The sequence below is a fragment of the Ahaetulla prasina genome, chromosome 1 (assembly GCF_028640845.1).
Source record: "Ahaetulla prasina isolate Xishuangbanna chromosome 1, ASM2864084v1, whole genome shotgun sequence".
NCBI lineage: Eukaryota > Metazoa > Chordata > Lepidosauria > Squamata > Colubridae > Ahaetulla > Ahaetulla prasina.
In genome coordinates this window covers 120,281,281-120,302,009 of record NC_080539.1, presented here as the reverse complement: position 1 = coordinate 120,302,009, position 20,729 = coordinate 120,281,281, and the positions used below count along the sequence as shown (strand labels likewise).

The window sequence follows — 20,729 nt, the reverse complement described above, 5'->3', positions numbered from 1 at the left end:
ATTATGACTTTCCATATTATGTCCGTATCAATCTACTGCATAGCTCTTTGTCATGGAATTGTAAGGTCTAAGAATCAGCAAATAATTAGATATTCCAGAGAAGCTAAAACGCCTAAAAACAGCATTTTTTGATTCTGTCCTATCTAGTGACCAAAATGATAAAGGTGTGTGTGTGTGAAAGAATAATAATAATAATAATAATAATAATAATAATAATAATAATAATAATAATAATAATTTGAATTTATATCCCGCCCTTCTCCGAAGACTCAGGGCGGCTTACAATGTGTTAAGCAATAGTCTTCATCCATTTGTATATTATATACAAAGTCAACTTATTGCCCCCAACAATCTGGGTCCTCATTTTACCTACCTTATAAAGGATGGAAGGCTGAGTCAACCTTGGAATCAATATTCACAACCATCAAAGTTTCTCAACTGAAAAATACAATCTTTGGACAAGTTGATTCATCAAAGAGTGATATTTAGGATATATTGGACACCCCAAAGAATGCATTTAAAAGAATTGGATTTTATATGCTGGAGGTATAAAGAATTTGAGGATTCATTGACCCATATGATATGATTATGTCACCATTGGTAACTTTTTGGGATAGTATATAAATGTATATAAACAGATTTATGGTACAATCTTTAAATGTTGAATGAGTTAATAAGTTAATAGCACTAGCAATAGTACTTAGACTTTCTAGCCCTCTTTAAGCAGTTTAAAAAGTCAGCATATTGCCTCCAACAACCTGGGTCCTCCTTTACCTACCTTGGAAGGATGGAAGACTGAGTCAACCTTGAGCCTGGTGAGATTCGAACTGCAGTCAGCAGAAGTAGCCCGCAGTACTGCATTCTAACCACTGCGCTACCTTGGCTCTAATATAATGTTAAACTATATGGACATTTGAATTTGACTTTCTACCAGGAATGGTAGAAACAATGGGGGTGGCTAAAATAATGAAATTGAGAAATTTAAAACTGGTATTATTCCAGATGTCAAAGAGTAGCTGTCAGAAATATGTGATCTCTTTGTTTTGGAAAAGACAACGTTTTCTCCTATTTATTACTAAATAGTATTTATTACTAGGGCAAAATTTTTGGTATTTTACAATAATATTTTATATGATCATTATTATATTAGTGTATTCATAAGTAAACCAGTAACTATTGGTAAATATAAAATAAATGGTAGATTTTTTCCCATTTCTTTTTCAGTTTGTATTATTAGTCTTTTGTTTAGACTCTATTTTTTTAAAAAAATTAACTATTTTGTGAATTATATATGCATAACATAAACAAACAATATGTACTAAGAGTCAAGGAATGTATGTATATATATGCATGAGATAATAGCTACAAAGTATTTCTTTACTATGTACTAATCAAAAGAGAACCCACACAAAACCTGACAGTATTCAATGTTTGTAGTACAACTGTTTTAATGGGAGGAACACTGCCAGTAATCTCAATGTTTGGGATTACCAGGTTTGCAAAGAAAATACAACTTGACAGTGTATACTGGAACAGTACTTACATTTAATTACAAGTGAGCCAGATATGTTGACAAGGAGAAAAAAATACATTAAAACCATTGTGTATGAATATTCATCACCAACATTTTGACTCTTTTAAGAATCCACATAACAGCATCATCTGCAATCTGTCTATTTATCAGAACATGCTATTTAAAATGTACGACTGAAACTAAAATGAAGAGGCAAAGTAAACACCAAACAGAAGCAGAATGGATATCAAGTTCATGGGAAGCCGGGAGTGGCAGTCCTTAAATGTAAGTACTACACTGAGTGTAGTGTTTGTTTTAAAATGTTGTTAAAGCCCTTGATTCCTAACTGAGGCAGTAATGATCTATTCTATCCATTCAAGACTTAGGCATCTTGCTATAAAGGCATACATGTCAGATGCTTCCTCTATAACTTTGGCTGTTGGCTTGCCTGCACCATGACCGGCTTTGGTGTCAACATGAATTAGTAACGGGTTGGTTTGTTTGGGGCTTCGACCTACAACATGTTGCAGAGAAGCTATGAACTTCAAGGAATGAAGAGGCACCACTCGGTCATCGTGATCAGCTGTAAGAAGTAGGACTGCAGGATATTGGACTCCATCACCTTCTGGTATTTTGATATTGTGAAGAGGAGAATATCTGCAAGAGAGATACATGCATTTGTACTTTGTGAACACTTATTGGCCTTCAATAGCCAGATAAGTAGCAATAGCACTTAAACACATACCACTTCACAGTGCTTTCCAGCCCTCTCAAAGCCGTTTTACAGAGTCAGCATATTGCCCCCAACAATTTGGGTCCTCCTTTTACCCACCTCGGAAGGACTGAAGGCTGAGTCAACATTGGACAAACAATACTGCCTTCTACTTCAAAAGATTATTGTTTTGTTAATTTATTATTTGATGATTTTCTTTTATTAGTTTTATTTTTTATATATGGTGTTTTTATATCCCTGTAAGCCGCTTTGAGTTGCCAAGTGTGAATAGGCAGCAATATACATTTTCTAAATAAATAAAATAAATAAATAAAAGTTCTAGGGAATGGGGGAGGAGCAGGAGAGCTGCAGCTTGAAAAACAATTGGATATGGCCATCTGTAATATGTAATACAGCACAATCCATGTCATGGAAACAGGCATCTGCTCCTGAAAAATTATTCCCACTGAATCCCATATTTCTATACCTGCATTATTTCAATATTCCAGCATGGATTTGAAGCATGAACAAAGCTAGAAAATTTACTTCCTTTGTAGGTAGCTTGGCAGAACAATAGCAATAGCACTTAGATTTATGTACCGCTTCACAGTGCTTTATAGGCCCTCTCTAAGCAGTTAACAGAGTCAGCATATTGCTCTCAACAATCTGGGCCCTCATTTTACTGACCTCAAGAAGGATGGAAGGCTGAGTCAGCCTTGAGCTGGTGAGAATCGAACTGCCGGCAATTGGCAGAATTAGTCTACAATACTGCATTCTAACCATTAAGCTACTCTGGTATGATCAACAAAGGTTAAAAATAGCAAATTCAGTGCTAGAGGTTATTAGGGTATAGATAAAAAAAAATCCAACTGCTGGCATCTTAACTCCTTGATACAATTCTCTATAAGATTTTCTTTCTGCTGTGGAATACTACATAGTTCTGGTCATCAAATCTTTAAAAAATATTATGCAGCTGAAGAAAATGCAATCAAATCAAACTATCAATATACTATTGGAACATCCAGGAAAATATAGAGCTTCTGAGTTCATAAGAGAAGTTTCTAAAATGGGAATACAGAAAACATAATTATGCAGTAAACGAGCATCTGCCAACCTGGCAACTTCCAGATATGTTAGAGGTGTTATTCCCAAATATGGCTTGCGGTTTGGGAAGATTAGGACACATGGTGGGGGAAGGCTGGTCTTGTACTTTATTAATTTGTGGAATACATCCACATTTAATTTATACTACTAAACCACATTAAAAAAAAATTTATATTACTCAGCTTTTGTGCAACAAAATAGAAAAATAAGCAGCATTTTATTATTGTTATTCAACAGTCTAGTAGAGTATACTGTATGTAAACAGGGAGATATTCTTTACTTACTTGAGCAGCCAATCAAATTGTTCTTTATAATCTGAGCAGCCAAAATCTGTAGTCCATGCATGACCAATGGTGAATTTGTGGAACTTTAGCATGTCCATCACTCCAACCTGAGCAATCACACAGGCAAATAGATCTGGGCGCTGGTTGGCACAGGCAGCTGAAAAAGTTGGAAAGATACTCACCTATTAGCATTGATGAATATCTATTATAGAATGGTTTCAGATACAGCGAATAAGAGCAAGTGTTTGAAAACTTGAGGTACCAAATGTTACTTCAACATCAAAGCAGAGGAAAGAACCAACCTAGAACTAAGAAGAAATTTCCTGAGAGAATAATTAATCAGTGGAACCATTTACCTCCAGAAGTTGTTGGTTCTCCAACACTGGAGGTTCTTAAGAAGAGATTGGACAACCATTTGTCTGAAATGGTGTAGGATTTCCTGTTTGAGCAAGGGATTGGACTAGAAGACCTCCAAGGTCTCTTCCAATTCCAGTTATTCTGTTAAACCACACACTCAAAAAATAAAAATAAAAATTGGGGACTCCTTCCCAAATCCCACTTTATGCATTATGCATCTACAACCCAATTTATACCATTATCCCACCTATTACAGATGTTTATTTTTCTAGAACACTGTAAGTGCAATTTCCAGCCTCAAATAAATAAATAAATAAATAAATCCACCTCTGGATCATCTATTAGCAAGGCAAAGAAGGGCAACATGGAGCAAAAATAGCAATTGGCAATTAAAAATGGACAGAAGTGAATGTTTACTAATCACCTAAATTGGAAATAAATATGAATTGTGTTTTCCCAGTAGAATATTTTTCAGCTTGATGTCCTCTAGATGTCCTGGGCTATAGAACTCATTATCCTTAGGCAGTCTCTGCCTGGAAAGATTAAGATTTCATAGTTTAACATAGCTAGAGAAAACCAGGTTTGAAAACCATCTTTTTATGTACTGAATACTTTGTGTAGATAGTCCTATCCAACACATTATGCATATAGCTTATATACAGACAGATGTGCTAATAGGCACTTTGCATATCTCTATGCTGTCTAAATGTAGAGCAAATTTTGTGAGTCTGTTAACAAATGCATTGGTGAATTTTTAAAAATGGACTTTTAAGGCCTCTCCTTTGCATATCCCCAAGTTGCTTTTGCATTCCACCCAAGATAATCAAATAACAGAAATATACAGCTTACCAACTAAGAGGCCTCCATTTGAACCCCCATTAATAGTCAGCTTTCTTGGAGATGTATATCCCTCTTGGGCAAGATACTCAGCTGCAGATTGGAAGTCATCAAAGCAGTTTTGTTTATTGGCCAAGATTCCACCTAAGAAGAGAGAAAAACCAATTAACTCCTTCAGAACTCATACAGACTTCGGATCCCAGCATAATGCAGTGAGGTACAAAAAGCACATTTTGGGATGACTTTTCAGCTCCATGAATATTTTAAATAATTTATGCAGTTGGGAATACAAAAGACAATAGAGATCTCTTTCAACAAAAGAATCAGAAGATGGTTCTGCCAATAACTTTAATGCTTTCAAAAGCTTTGAATAATGCATAAATATGCTGAAGACTGGAAAGTACAAAATAAAACTCCACTACTATTTTAGGTAATGTTCCTAGTAACGCATCCCATCTAAAAGCCTTACATGGAACAATATAACTATGAGTAGCCCTGAAAAAAGTTATCGGGATTTTTAATGGAAACTATAATCTTTCTTTTTTTCCATAGCATTTTAAAATACATAACTGTATGAAAAACAGATGAATGAGAAATTTTTAAAACAAGCATGAAACTTAGTATCAAACATATGGATCTTCATTATGAGACCAAGTATTTTTATTTTATTTATTTGTATCCTGCCTTTATTATTTTTACAAAGAACTCAAGGGGACGAACATATTTAACACATCTTCTGCCTCCTATTTCCCTCACAACCTGTGAGATTGGTCGGGCTGAGTGACTGGCCTCTAAGTCCCCCAGCTGGCTTTCATGGCTAAGGTGGGACTTGAATTCAGAGTCTCCCGCTTTCTAGCCCGATGCCTTAACCACTAGATTTCTATCTCAGCAATCAACTCAAAAGAACTAAAATGAACAAAATATAATGCAATCAAGTACTAATTAATTCAACTGTCCAGCAAGGAGGCCAATGTGACTTGTCTCTTAAGCCTAATCTTACAAATAGTGGTTCACATTCATTTATATCTGTGATACTGTGATAAGCCGTAGTGGCACAGTGGTTAGAATGCAGCATTGCAGGCTAATTCTGCCGATTGCCAGGAGTTCGATTCTCAACGTTGACTCAACCTTCCATCCTTCCAAAGTCAGTAAAATGAGGACCCAGATTGTTGGGGGTAATATGCTGACTCTGTAAACCATTTAGAGAAGGCTGTAAAGCACTGTGAAGTGGTATATAAAGTCTATGTGCTATTGCTACTGTGCTTCTGGTCACTTGCAGAGACTCCTGAATGACAATTAACATTCTACCTCCCATTTTGGAGTTGTGACTGCTGTGACACTTCAAACCCAGATGGGTACATTTCCAAGAGAGAAACTCTACTATTTTTCCATTCAGATCAAAATGACATGCACTAGGTTTGCTCTGTCAACCAAGATTAAATCAGGGGTGAGGATAGATGTATTACTGGTGCACTGATTGAATATATAGTGGACGGAAGGATCAGATCCTTTTTGTGAATGAAATCCATTCTATTTGCACAAGACTATTTGGGTTCAAGTCCTTGGGCATAACATTTAGAATTAAGTTGTATAAAGTTTCTTTTTAAGGTGCTACCATTTTTTGCTTGCACAAAACTTACTGATCATATAAAATCTGAGCGACCATAGAAAAAGATGACCCTTTTCAAATTCTTTAACCATTTCAGTGTATCCTTTAAAGCATTTCAAAACCTTGGTGAATGCAAAAAAATAACTGTAGAAGTATCCTTGCCATCATATAGGACTATATGAAACATTCAAAATTAAATGCAACCAAGGTTGAAAGGAACGTATAATACATATTGCTTTGAAAAAGCTATAGCAGAGAGAGGAGCCTAGATTATCTGGAGTGAACTCAAAAAAAGTGAATAAACAGGATTGGATCTGGCTAATATTTGAACAGAAGTTCATCTCAAATCCCAAAGTTGTACCAAGATTGGAAGGTCTAAGAAAATATCTTGGGAAAAGACAATTGCCAACCGCATTTATACTGATGCCAAAAAACCCCTCAACATGGTCATATCCATTGCCTTTGGCTCTGAATATACCATGGAAAACTAAAGCGAGTAGAAGAGAAATCCTGTCCTTCAGTAGTGCAACTGTTGTGTCTCGTCCAATCTCACCTCAGCCGGGGTCTTCTTATCTGCTTCCGAACACAGAGGAATGTTCTAGTATGCCTCCCGGCCCCAGCCCTGGCTCCATGCCCAGACAGGCTGAAGAGGAAGAAATACCTCCAGCCCCCAGCTCTGGCTCCATGCCCAGGCAAACGGAGCAACTAGACCCCTCCCCCTCCTCCACAGCATGTGAGCCTGAGGGAGGTCTATTACCAACAGCTGCCGACTGGAGTGACCCTCGCGTCAGAAGACTTGATAGGCGGAGGCAACAGAAGGAAGGGAGGGGCAGGCCTGGATAAGTGCTGAGTCATGGAGCCACACCCCATGGCCTATATAAAGGATCTGCTTTCTGGCATTCTCTGAGTCAGGCAAAGTCTAAACATATCTTGCTGAAGTCACTTTCTGGTCTCCTGCCTGCCCTGAGGACTTTGCTAGGACTTTGGCAGAGCTGCAGAGGCACACCTGATTCGGATTTCCCTGACCCGGCCGTCAGCGGAGGAGTGGGACACGACAGCAACTTTCTCTCTCTACTTACTTACTTACTTATTTATTGCATTTATATAGCTACGCATCTTACACCAAATGTCGGGCATCTCTCAATTAAGAATTAAAACAATGTAAAAATCATATTAAAACCATAAAACAAAAACAAACCTATCTTTCCATACAATCTAAGGCCCGCTGCACTAAAATATACAAACAGATCTCTAGTTACTACCAATATGCAGTCTGCAATGCCTATTATGCCAGGAAATGTGGAAATAAAGACCATTCAGGACAATGTGACCGTTATTAAAATGCACATTAAAGCTCTTCAGCTGATTTCCAGTTATTGCCAAATACTTCGTCTGGGGTATTAAAATGCTGCCATGAGTGCTTTATATTTCCTGAAATTACTGTGTTTCTTTTCCAAATTATTGGTAAACTCTTTAAATTATGGAACGGGGAATACTGAAAGTAATAAAATGTTAACATGAAAAGTAAGAAGGCAACATGAATATTTTTCAAGCATTCTTTGAAAGAGCTTTTGAAAAAAATGCGATTGAGAATAACAGAGATTTTAATAAATTTGTGACTGTGATGTTTTATGTTTTTTTTTTATTTGAATTTATATTCTCTGAAGACTCAGGGCGGCTTACACAATGTTAAGCAATAGTCTTCATCCATTTGTATATTATATACAAAGTTAACTTTTATTGCCCCCAACAATCTGGGTCCTCATTTTACCTACCTTATAAAGGATGGAAGGCTGAGTCAGCCTTGGGCCTGGTGGGACTTGAACCTGCAGTAATTGCAAGCAGCTGTGTTAATAACAGACAGACTTAGTCTGCTGAGCCACCAGAGGCCCTGGTTACATAATGTTCAGGGTTAAAAGGGTTCAGAGCATAAAAATGAGTAATGATTAGTAAGGCAAACAAATTAAAGCTGAAATCAAAATCTGCTTTCCACTGACCAACATTGTCTTTGCAATATGAAATCTTACCTTTGTGCCAGGTCTCGCCATATTCACCACCTCCCCTGATATTAGCCACAGCTAGAATACCGCCTAGGTGCCTTATAAAAATAAGTCTTGATACACTGCAAAATAATAAAAGCAATCTCAATTAATAGTTAAACACGTGTAAGTTATGGCCTTTGGAATCACCTGGAGCTAAAACACAGCAGTAGCAAGAGCATGGATTTTCCTGATGCATTACCACAAAGGAGAAAATATTTTACTGATACCATACATATTGCAGTGAAAAATCTGTCCATGGTTCATTCAGCAAAGCTAATTCACTGACCAAAAATTTACTTCAATTTTGCCTTTCATAGCACTGATCTAAAGTCAACGAAAGAAATAAAGTCAATGAAAAGTCCAAATTTTTCTAACTTTATATTTCAGGTATGGAAATACAGATAGTCCTTGACTTCTAATCACAATTGCAACCAGAACTATCATTGCTGAGCAAGGTGATCGTTAGGTTGTGCCTGACCTTTTTGCCATGGTTTTTAACAAATCATGTAGTTACTCAGCAGATGTGGCTTCCTTCACTGACTTTGCTATTTGGAAGCTTACTAGGAAGGTGACAGGTGAACATCATGTGACCCTGGGATGCTGCAACCATTGTAAACACATGTCAGCTGCCAAATTCGGGTCATGTGAAGGCAGGAATGCTTTAACAGTCATAAGAGGAACTAAATCATTTTTTTCAGTACTATTATAATGGTTGTTAAATGATTATGGAAATACTCTTGAACACGACAGAATCGCTAATGTTCTCCAACAGTATAAAAAGAAAAAGAATGATCCCACATTTCAGGAGAAGAAAGAACGATGTGAATATCTAAAGAACAAACTTTCTCACATAAAACAAAGAATTCAGGAATATGACAAAATTATCAACTAGAATACTTAGAATGACTCTAGTTTTACCAACAAGTTTTTTTTTACCATTTTAAAATATTTATTGCCATTATTGTAAATTTTTCTTGTAAAATTAGTAACTAAAATGTAGTATGTATATTGTGAACTAAGGAAAAGTTTTATCTACTGTAAGCTGGAAAAAGTTCTAAGAATGTAGTTAAACCATGTGCACTGTTGATGATCCTATTCTAAAAACAGATAAAATTAGTATCTTTTACTTTTTAAATTCAAAATATTTGTATTTCTGTCACTGATATTTTTTCCTAAATATGAATATATTGTAAACAGGTATGACTTCCTTAATTCCATGTATAGCTCAGTTACATGAAATGCAATTTTTTAGAGATCCATGTGTATTAAAAAGTGCTTTACATCCTATATGCCACTTAACTATTTATGTGTAATGACCTACTTGAAAGGACAGGGAACCAGAGTCTATCCATCTCCTCCTTTGTCAGGCAGGAACTTGGACTGGTAAAACAGTCTGTTATTAACACAGCTGCCTGCAATTACTGCAGGTTCTAGTCCCACCAGGCCCAAGGTTGACTCAGCCTTCCATCCTTTATAAGGTAGGTAAAATGAGGACCCAGATTGTTGGGGGCAATAAGTTGACTTTGTATATAATATACAAATGGATGAAGACTATTGCTTGACAAAGTGTAAGCCGCCCTGAGTCTTCGGAGAAGGGCGGGATATAAATGCAAATAAAACAAAAAATTAAAAAAAATTATAAGTCAATGGCTACCTGTAATTCATTTATGCAACTTTACTCTTGAAGTTAAATAAAATGCTAGATGCTAGAAAGGAGAATTATCTTGATATGTTCAATTTAGGAGAAAGCATCTATATATCTACCTACCTACTTACCTACTTGCTTATTCTGAGTTAATTCAATTGTATTAAAGGTCATTTCAGTACTACATAATTCATACTGTATCTTTGAAACAATGCTAGACAGGGAGAACTCATAATACTACTCCTGCAATATATATTATAATTTAATAGTCCTAAGGAATATTTAGACATTCTGACTTTGAATGTATTTAGATGTCCCAGCCTAGCAATCTAAATTCCATTTTTATATCTGTATAACCATTTTGAAGGCACATTTCCTGAGCACATGTGGACAAAAGCTATCTAGGACAACTTATTTTACAGTTTGGAATGCCACAAATGAAAGTTTAATTTTTTTAAAAAGAATCTCTCTCAGTTAATAAAAATAAATTAGACATATCAAGCATAAAAGGAATGCAGCTTTTAGAAAATGTACAAACAAACATCTTTGAAGTGAAAGTTAATGCAATCTTTCTGTGTGAGAATTCATCAGATTTTTAAAAAATCCTTCTCTTCTCCTTACCTTTTTGTCAACCTGGGTGTTTATATTAGCTGGTTTTGACAGTAGCACGTTTCATTGGTTTTATCTGTAAATGAAATCTATTAATGATTTTGGGAGCAATTTTAAGTGAATTGAATTGGGTAGGTGGGTGGGACCGTGAACTGTGAATGATCTGCCACTTCCAAAGCTTTGCTGACTTGGCATAACGGATTATTTATTTTTAGATGATTCTCCATTTCAAAGAAAGGACTGCGTTTGTATGTTTATAATTTGAAGCATTCTAATGGGGTCTTTTGGGATATCTGCATATAAATACCCCTGCAGCAAATCTGTTACCTCTGAATGTGGAGGGAAAGCTCACACTCTCTTAATGTTAGCGCATAAAGCAAGAGAACTGCTTTAACTGCTTAATTACAAAGATGTCAGAGTCATTAATCAAGCCTAAATACTATTAACCATGTTACAATTAGTGATCACAAGAGGAAAAAGGATAGGAAAAAAGCCTGCTGTCAAATGCTATTGAAAATTAATGGAGTCTAATGTTGAGAGAGTAAAAATAATATACTAGAAAAATACAAATCATCCTGGAAAACGTTCTATATTTTCCCCAAATAATATTATCTACATACCACTTTATACAGAAAGCTAGCTGCCATTCAGAGATGGTTTATATGTCAAATTATGTTATAGTACTGTATATAGTACTGTATCTACTTCTACCATTCCTACCTTAGACTTTTTATATATATGATCTATTTTAATTGACTATTATTTTATTCTAATTAGTTCTCTGTTCAATATTGGTTCTCTACAGAGCCAATATTCCTCTTATGCATGACTGAAGTAGAACAGAGTGCTTAGAGAAAGAACCGTCAAACAACAGGATATGTATACTGATGTGACATATTCTGTATGCTTTATATAATACATAATAAACTGACACAAAAAATATATCTTCCTGCTGAGCTCAGAGTTTGAAGGTTTGAAAGATCTGGAGCTTGAAGACTATAAAAGTGTTTTGAAGTCCACCTAGAACAAAAATCTTGTTCCTTGCTTCTGGGTGTATGACTCATTTATTTAGTGTTTACTGTCAGGCTGTATCTATATATTTCTGGTTGAGTGATTCGTACTGTATAAGAGACATAGAACAACAAGCAAAAAATGAGGACAGACATCATGTAGAAAGAAAACACATGGAATGCTGGTCGAGTATAAGTATTTTCCAGGTCATCTGCTCTGGAATTGTGTATATGGGGAACTTCCTTCCTTCCTTCCCTTCCTCCTCCCTACAATCTATATGGTTTATATCAAAGAAGTTCTGCTTTATAAAAGGAACAAAAATATAAGCAGACCACATAGTCTACAGTGGAATTAAGAAACTGTAAGACACTCTACAATTAGGAAGGATAAATTCTGTGTGGAGATGAAATGAGGGCATATTGTGGGAAAACATTTAGAATAGAATAGAATTTTATTGGCCAAGTGTGATTGGACACACAAGGAATTTGTCTTGGTGCATATGCTCTCAGTGTACATAAAAGAAAAGATACGTTCATCAAGGTACAACATTTACAACACAATTGATGATCAATATATCAATATAAATCATAAGGATTGCCAGCAACAAGTTATAGTCATACAGTCATAAGTGGAAAGAGATTGGTGATGGGAACTATGAAACGATTAATAGTAGTGCAGATTCAGTAAATAGTCTGACAGCGTTGAGGGAATTATTTGTTTAGCAGAGTGATGGCCTTCGGGAAAAAACTGTTCTTGTGTCTAGTTGTTCTGGTGTGCAGTGCTCTATAGCGTCGTTTTGAGGGTAGGAGTTGAAACAGTTTATGTCCAGGATGCGAGGGATCTGCAAATATTTTTGAATACCTTTTGCAGAAGATAACAGAATGGGTGTGATGCACGTCTCCCTCATCCCCCCCAAACAGATTTTTATTGGGTAAGAGGGAGACTTAAAAAGAAATGACAGTAAACAGAGCCTCTTAGGCCAGGAATGGAGGTACAACACAAAAGTGTTCAAAGGTCCCCTTAGCCACGGTTACTACCTGCTTTTTCAGCAGGAGCTGTGTGTCCAAGTATATCCTCAGATTGCACATCGAGTACATCTCAGGCAGTGTCACCTCATTTAGGAACAGAGGTGGAAAAACCTTGACATTAGAAGGCCTTGACATTAGAAGGCCCAAGCCCAAGCATACAAAGTCACTCAGTTATACTTAGACTCAGGCAGCTCGCTGAGGGGGAATACCACTGTGGAGGTGGGCATAGAGCGGGGTATAAACCCTAACCCCAAACTGTCAGACTGCCTCACAGAAAAGTTTCATTAGATGTTAAATAATAGGAGAGAAAGAAGCTCTTGGCCCATCAACACTGACTGGAACTAACCCTGGAAGAAAGAGGGAAGTCAGCCTAACACAGTGCTACCCACCCCGAATGCCCAAAGCCAGTCCAGAAGGATACCATGATCTAAGGCAGGGGGGTCAAACTCGATTTCATTGAGGGCCGCATCAGGGTTGTGTTTGACTTTGGGGGGGCCAGGGTAGACGTGGCCAGGATAGGCTTAACCAGCTCAACGTCACTTGTGTCAAGGGCACCTGTGGTGGCCCAAGCATGCTGGCAACGAAAATGGGCTCCTGAGCTCTGTTTTCAGCTGCGACAGCCTCCTGCAACCCTCTGCTAGTGAAAATAGATCTCAGGAGGGCCACTCGTGCCCCCCTTCCCAGCCATTTTTGCTGGCAGAGGCACTGGGGGCTGGTCCTTTGCTGGGCCAGAACTAAGCACCTCACGGGCTGGATCCACCCTTCAGGCCTTGAGTTTGACACCCATGATCTATGGTATCAAAAGCTGTTAAGAGATCAAGAAGAACAAGAAAGAATGTATTCATGTCATCCAAGAGTGTGATCAATGCCACCTAAATTAAATTGTAGCAAGATACAATGATCGTTTATCTATCAGTGATGCTCTATATCCCCATGTTTTGTCTCTGGAGAAGACTGCACTGCCTCTGAAGGGGTAGGTTCATGATTTGGGGTCATTCTAAAGTCATGGCTCCTACTTGATCAGCAGATGAAAGCCATAGCTGAGAAACCTTTGCTCAGCTTCAGCTGATACAACAGCTGCATTCTTATTTTCAGGTTTCGATAATTTTTTTCACAAACTCCCAACTTTCTACTTACCTGTAGCTTGGTGTGATAGATATGTTGAAGCCACCATAACCATAAAGGAAGGCAGGATGAGACCCATCCAATTTGATTCCTTTTTTGTGGATAATAAACATTGGTATCTTCGTACCATCTTTGCTTGGGTAAAAGACCTGACGCAAAAGGAAAGGGAAAATAAAACTCTAAATGATGAGAATACTTGGGAGTATTCTTGTAGTCATATTAGTCACAGATACTCTTTTACCTGAACAAAACAGAAGGGGGAAGGAAGAAACTTTTTCTGGCATACTTAATAATAATAATTTCCTTCCTAGACAAGAAGGAAATTTAATAGAACAGAAATTGAAATGTCTATATAAATTCTAGATCAGCACTGAAGAGAAGTTGCCAATTATGAATCCCAAAAAGGTGTTTTACATGCTGCTAATACATTTTGACAATACCATAATCCTAGAAGATAGGTGAAAATCTATGGCTCTCTAGATGTTACAGATTAAAAACACCAGCATATTTTAATATTGGTCATGTAAACTAAAACTGCTGGGAATTGTAGTTCAACAACATCTGAAAACACACAGCTATTCAGGCCTGGTCTACAATGAATTATGCACGCTATCCAGGCAATAATTTATTTTTTATAATTACATATGATTATAAATATGAAATATGTTGCCATAAAATGTGACAATGACCAATGAATTGATAGCATCTTAAAATGGAAACAAACAAATTCATGAAAAATCAGTTTATAAAGAGCTTGCTGACTTTATATTACCTCCTGAATCATTTAAATACTATTTGCTGGGAAATGTAATGGAAAAGATGATTTGGGGCCTTCCTGAAAGTATCTGATTGGCATTTTACTAGTATTGAGTACTGAACTTGACATCTCTTAGATGATGCAGCAAGGCTTTTGTAATATTTATAGATAATTTGGAAACAAAACAGTATTTACATCAAATGCATTCATGGAGATGAAAGAAGAAGTCCCAAGAACACAGAATCAATCAGTATAGAGAGATTGTTACTGTTAAGATGCCTAGAACCTCTATGATGGAATTGCTGACTCAATAATACATGTTAAAAAAATAACACAAGGTTTTGATACAGATATTCATAAAGCTAAGGCTTAATTAACAATTGATGTATAGAAAAAGAATAAAACAGAACCCTAAGGAAATTTATAACAGCAAGCATAAAGACAGTCAGAATGTTAAATGGTGTTTATGTTCGATAATGGCATAATCATTAATTAATAATTCTGGCTCTTCCTAAATCTTTTTTGTTATCTTGCCAGATGTTGAAACTGCAGAGAACAGGTTTATTTGCCATTTCTGATTTTGCTGCCATTTTAAATATTGGAACAGTCTAGTTTCAGATGGATTTTGTCTTTTCTTCCCAATCACCTCGTAGTCCCCTTTAAAAATAATTTTACATTGTAAGGCTTTTAGCAGAATTCCTGAATTTAGTCAAAATAGTAAAAAAGATGTCTATAAAGTTCAATAAAAGGAATTAATGAGTAGCATTTATTTCCAGTGCTACGATAAGATTTCTTCCCTAAATGAGGTAATTTCCAGATGTGAACTTCCAAGCCCTAGAACTGTCCTATGAATTCTGTTAACTGAAAATCATATATCATGAGTTTCAGATTGAGGAAAGCTGTCCTATATAATTCTTGGGCAAGAATTCTGGGCAGCATTCTGAAATGCAGAACTGGTTTACACAAATAACTTTCTGTAGGTATAATCTTCTATTTTACCCAGTGAAGAAGGTGCTCCACATTTCTGAGGCATTACTTTATGTAGACTTAGTATCTAGAACATAATCAGGACATATCTAGTGACATAGAGATCCCACATATGGAGAATTTCCCCCAAATAGACAATCCCCAGAAGTGTTGGGATTACCTCTTCTAGAATTCCCAGCCAGCATAGCCAATGGATAACCTGAGTAGGAATTCAAGGAATTGTAGCCCTAGTAATATGAGGGCAACCAGTTCAGTGAATTATGATTTAAAGCTTTGAAAATCATAGAATGTTTACCCTGATTTTTTTAAAATAAGTAAGAAAAAATATTTTCTAAAGAAAATGAAGGCACCTTCCGTGGAATAAGGCAACAAAATGAGGCAAGAGTTATTTTTGCAATTAGATGTTAATTCCACACATCCTGGCTAGGGAATTCTGTTGAGTTGAAGTCTGCAATGTCTTAAAATTACCATGGTTGAGAAACACTGTCCTAGGACCTCATGTGTCTTGATAGTAGGTCTCAGAAATCTCCAACAATTTTAAAATTATAACTTTTAATGTTATAAAATGGGATAAACCATTTAAAGCTTAAATAATGTTTTATATTACTATATGTCCTTAATAAATAATTACCTTTAAACAAATATGACCCTTTTAGCTTTGATCTTGGCTGTAAAATTACTTTCTGGAGTGTGGCCCCAGTAGAGTAGCCAAAGGTTCTCAGCTGGGAAAAAGTTACCCCTGGATAATGGGATCCTATTTTTTTTAAGCAATCTGTTAATTATTCTTCAATATTATAGCATTGTACATTTTAGAAAGTCACAAGTATCTAGGAGCAGATAAAGGTAAAGGTAAAGGTTCCCCTCGCACATATGTGCTGGTCGTTCCTGACTCTAGGGGGCTCTAGGTGCTCATCTCCGTTTCAAAGCCGAAGAGCCAGCGCTGTCCGAAGACGTCTCCGTGGTCATGTGGCCGGCATGACTAGACGCCAAAGGCGCACAGAACGCTATTTTTCTACTTGCATTTTTTATGTGCTTTCGAACGGCTAGGTTGGCAGAAGCTGGGACAAGTAACGGGAGCTCACCCCATTACGTGGCACTAGGGATTCAAATCGCTGAACTGCTGACCTTTCGATCGACAAGCTCAGAGTCTTAGCCAACTGAGCCACCGCATCCCTCTAGGAGCAGATAACGTATCTCAAATTGTAAGAAGAGAATGCTAACAAATCAAAATAATGAATTCTTCAAAAAACAGATACTGATTAATTTGACTTGAAGGAATTTTTTTTGAGGGAAAAATGGAAGTTCAGCATAAACCAATGCCTTTACATCTACTCTGTAAGACTCAGATGTAGATTGGATGCCAACTAATTTTTCTCTGAATCCCCATAGTGGTCCTGGGGCTGATTTATTTGAGTAAAAGAGAGGCTGGCTATGCTAATGATGACAGGCTTGTTAAACTTTCTTAGTAATATAATGAAGGGTCCTATCATAGATATGCCAACAAGGCTGTTATGAAAAATAGAAGACTCAGGATAAATAATCAAGGAAGCCCTTCAGAAAAGTTCATTTTTCTATTTCCCATTCATGGGACAAGAAGCAGTGTCATGCTGATCAAGGCCAAGTGCCAGAAACCAATCATTTAGAAAAATACCTCGTTAATGAATTTGGCAGCCTTGCGGCAAATAAGCTCACCAGGTGGCAGAAGGGGGGAAAAAAAGATAGAAATGAAAGAGCAAGGACAATTTTCAAAATAGTTCAAACAGAAATCCAGCAGCGAAGGTAAAGGATTAGTGAGCTTGTATTATTTTTCTTATTCTCCTTACTTGACCAAGCTGAAGAAATAGTTTTATTCACCCTGAAAAAATATTAAATGTAAAAAAAAGTTTGATATAAACAATTTTCAAGTCTACTTAAAATTTAATTCTACTTATATATGATAGAAAGTTGAAAGACTATTTCATATAAAATAAAGCAGTATTCTCTATCATTTAAGGTATTACTAAAGCAAAATTCTTTCATTAAGGTAGTTATTAGTGCTCCTAACAATTATTGAAATGACAGTCAATAGAGAAACTAAAGTTAGAGAGAAGAAATAAAACCAAAATAAGAGTCTTTGCAATATTAAAAAATTGACATAACTGGAGCATGTGGTCCCAATTTTTTTCTTCTTCTACTTCAATGTTTGCTCTATCTAAATGTTTTGACATACAGTCATCCTAGTAACAAATGATATTGCAGAATAAGTCTCCTTTGCCATTGATTATCAACAACTCCTGCATCCAAAAAAAGCTCATTTGTCCCAGGATTATCTCAGTGACAAAAGCTTTTTTTTTTCCTCCTGAGAATCATGTTTAGAAGTTCTTTTAGGTACTTATGTGCCTCATGGATTCCCATCTCCACTCTAAATACATCCAGTTCTTAAAATTTATTACACTGTAAACCGTTCAGAGTCAATTCAAACTGCAAGATGGGCGGCTTATAAATTTAATAAATAATTACCTTTAAACAAATATGACCCTTTTAGCTTTGATCTTGGCTGTAAAATTACTTTCTGGAGTGTGGCCCCAGTAGAGTAGCCAAAGGTTCTCAGCTGGGAAAAAGTTACCCTGGATAATGGGATCCTATTTTTTTAAGCAATCTGTTAATTATTCTTCAATATTATAGCATTGTACATTTTAGAAAGTCACAAGTATCTAGGAGCAGATAAAGGTAAAGGTAAGGTTCCCTCGCACATATGTGCTGGTCGCTCCTGACTCTAGGGGCTCTAGGTGCTCATCTCCGTTTCAAAGCAAGAGCCAGCGCTGTCCGAAGACGTCTCCGTGGTCATGTGGCCGGCATGACTAGACGCCAAAGGCGCACAGAACGCTATTTTCTACTTGCATTTTTATGTGCTTTCGAACGGCTAGGTTGGCAGAAGCTGGGACAAGTAACGGGAGCTCACCCCATTACGTGGCACTAGGGATTCAAATCGCTGAACTGCCGACCTTTCGATCAACAAGCTCAGAGTCTTAGCCAACTGAGCCACCGCATCCCTCTAGGAGCAGATAACGTATCTCAAATTGTAAGAAGAGAATGCTAACAAATCAAAATAATGAATTCTTCAAAAAACAGATACTGATTAATTTGACTTGAAGGAATTTTTTTTGAGGGAAAAATGGAAGTTCAGCATAAACCAATGCCTTTACATCTACTCTGTAAGACTCAGATGTAGATTGGATGCCAACTAATTTTTCTCTGAATCCCCATAGTGGTCCTGGGGCTGATTTATTTGAGTAAAAGAGAGGCTGGCTATGCTAATGATGACAGGCTTGTTAAACTTTCTTAGTAATATAATGAAGGGTCCTATCATAGATATGCCAACAAGGCTGTTATGAAAAATAGAAGACTCAGGATAAATAATCAAGGAAGCCCTTCAGAAAAGTTCATTTTTCTATTTCCCATTCATGGGACAAGAAGCAGTGTCATGCTGATCAAGGCCAAGTGCCAGAAGCCAATCATTTAGAAAAATACCTCGTTAATGAATTTGGCAGCCTGGCGGCAAATAAGCTCACCAGATGGCAGAAGGGGGGAAAAAAAGATAGAAATGAAAGAGCAAGGACAATTTTCAAAATAGTTCAAACAGAAATCCAGCAGCGAAGGTAAAGGATTAGTGAGCTTGTATTATTTTTCTTGTTCTCCTTACTTGACCAAGCTGAAGAAATAGTTTTATTCACCCTGAAAAAATATTAAATGTAAAAAAAAGTTTGATATAAACAATTTTCAAGTCTACTTAAAATTTAATTCTACTTATATATGATAGAAAGTTGAAAGACTATTTCATATAAAATAAAGCAGTATTCTCTATCATTTAAGGTATTACTAAAGCAAAATTCTTTCATTAAGGTAGTTATTAGTGCTCCTAACAATTATTGAAATGACAGTCAATAGAGAAACTAAAGTTAGAGAGAAGAAATAAAACCAAAATAAGAGTCTTTGCAATATTAAAAAATTGACATAACTGGAGCATGTGGTCCCAATTTTTTTCTTCTTCTACTTCAATGTTTGCTCTATCTAAATGTTTTGACATACAGTCATCCTAGTAACAAATGATATTGCAGAATAAGTCTCCTTTGCCATTGATTATCAACAACTCCTGCATCCAAAAAAAGCTCATTTGTCCCAGGATTATCTCAGTGACAAAAGCTTTTTTTTTTCCTCCTGAGAATCATGTTTAGAAGTTCTTTTAGGTACTTATGTGCCTCATGGATTCCCATCTCCACTCTAAATACATCCAGTTCTTAAATTTATTAGTTGAGTCTTATATAGCTTCAAATCCTAGTTTGGAATCAGATGAAATGGCAATAATGGACTGACTTCTGAACAGGTGTCATTTTTTATAACTGTATGCATTATTACACTGTAAACCGTTCAGAGTCAATTCAAACTGCAAGATGGGCGGCTTATAAATTTAATAAATAAATACAAATCAATCTATTGCAACTTTGGTAGGTGCACAGAAGGTGGGTGTGAGAGAAAGAACGTATTTCATTCACAGATGCTGTTTCACCCATAAAATGATCCCACTGATTCATACCTTCCTTTTAGAAGTCTCAACATACCAAAATAGAGTAAAATTCTATTGAAATGCATGTTCAGGTTCCTAAAATGAACTTCTGATAATATATTTGTAATCCTTGGGTCGCAATTGGTCCATCTTTAATTTCAAAACTATATGTGAAATCAGGTCAGACCTTGAGTCAGAGCTAACTATCCCTTGCCTGAAGGTCGAGAAAGAATAAAGAATCTCAGGGGGGGGAAAAGAAAGGAGCCCACTTTAGGCCCTAGGCCCACATACATTTTTTTGTACTTAGCACAAGGCTTTGTACTAGCAATGCTGAACTGTGTTTCAGATCAGTGATTAGATTTGTCATGCAATTTTAGAAACTCTGATATGCGCATGAAGCAATTAAGCTTTCCATAAATTTCTTTAAACCTGTCTTTCCTACTTTCAAAAACTAATGCATGTTTGGTTGCTCTTCCCTGAGAAGTGGTTTCTTGTCAGTCTATTTAGCAGATTTTAAAGTATCGGCTGCCAACAAGAACAATGGAACACTGTTTAAGACAATGGAG

The 20,729-nt window shown here is 36.5% G+C and overlaps 1 protein-coding gene across 1 annotated transcript in view; it reads right to left on the bottom strand.

Moving 5' to 3' along the window:
* Positions 1-1,430: 1,430 nt before the first annotated feature.
* Positions 1,431-20,729, bottom strand: part of PREP (prolyl endopeptidase) — a 73,157-nt gene continuing 53,858 nt past the window's right edge. The window contains exons 11-15 of the mRNA XM_058174582.1: positions 13,889-14,025; positions 8,444-8,538; positions 4,820-4,951; positions 3,614-3,770; positions 1,431-2,170 (exon numbers count right to left, since the gene is read on the bottom strand). Of these exons, the coding sequence (XP_058030565.1) occupies positions 1,876-2,170; positions 3,614-3,770; positions 4,820-4,951; positions 8,444-8,538; positions 13,889-14,025 (816 nt within the window). The 3' untranslated portion in view covers positions 1,431-1,875. The remainder of the gene's footprint in view (positions 2,171-3,613; positions 3,771-4,819; positions 4,952-8,443; positions 8,539-13,888; positions 14,026-20,729) is intronic.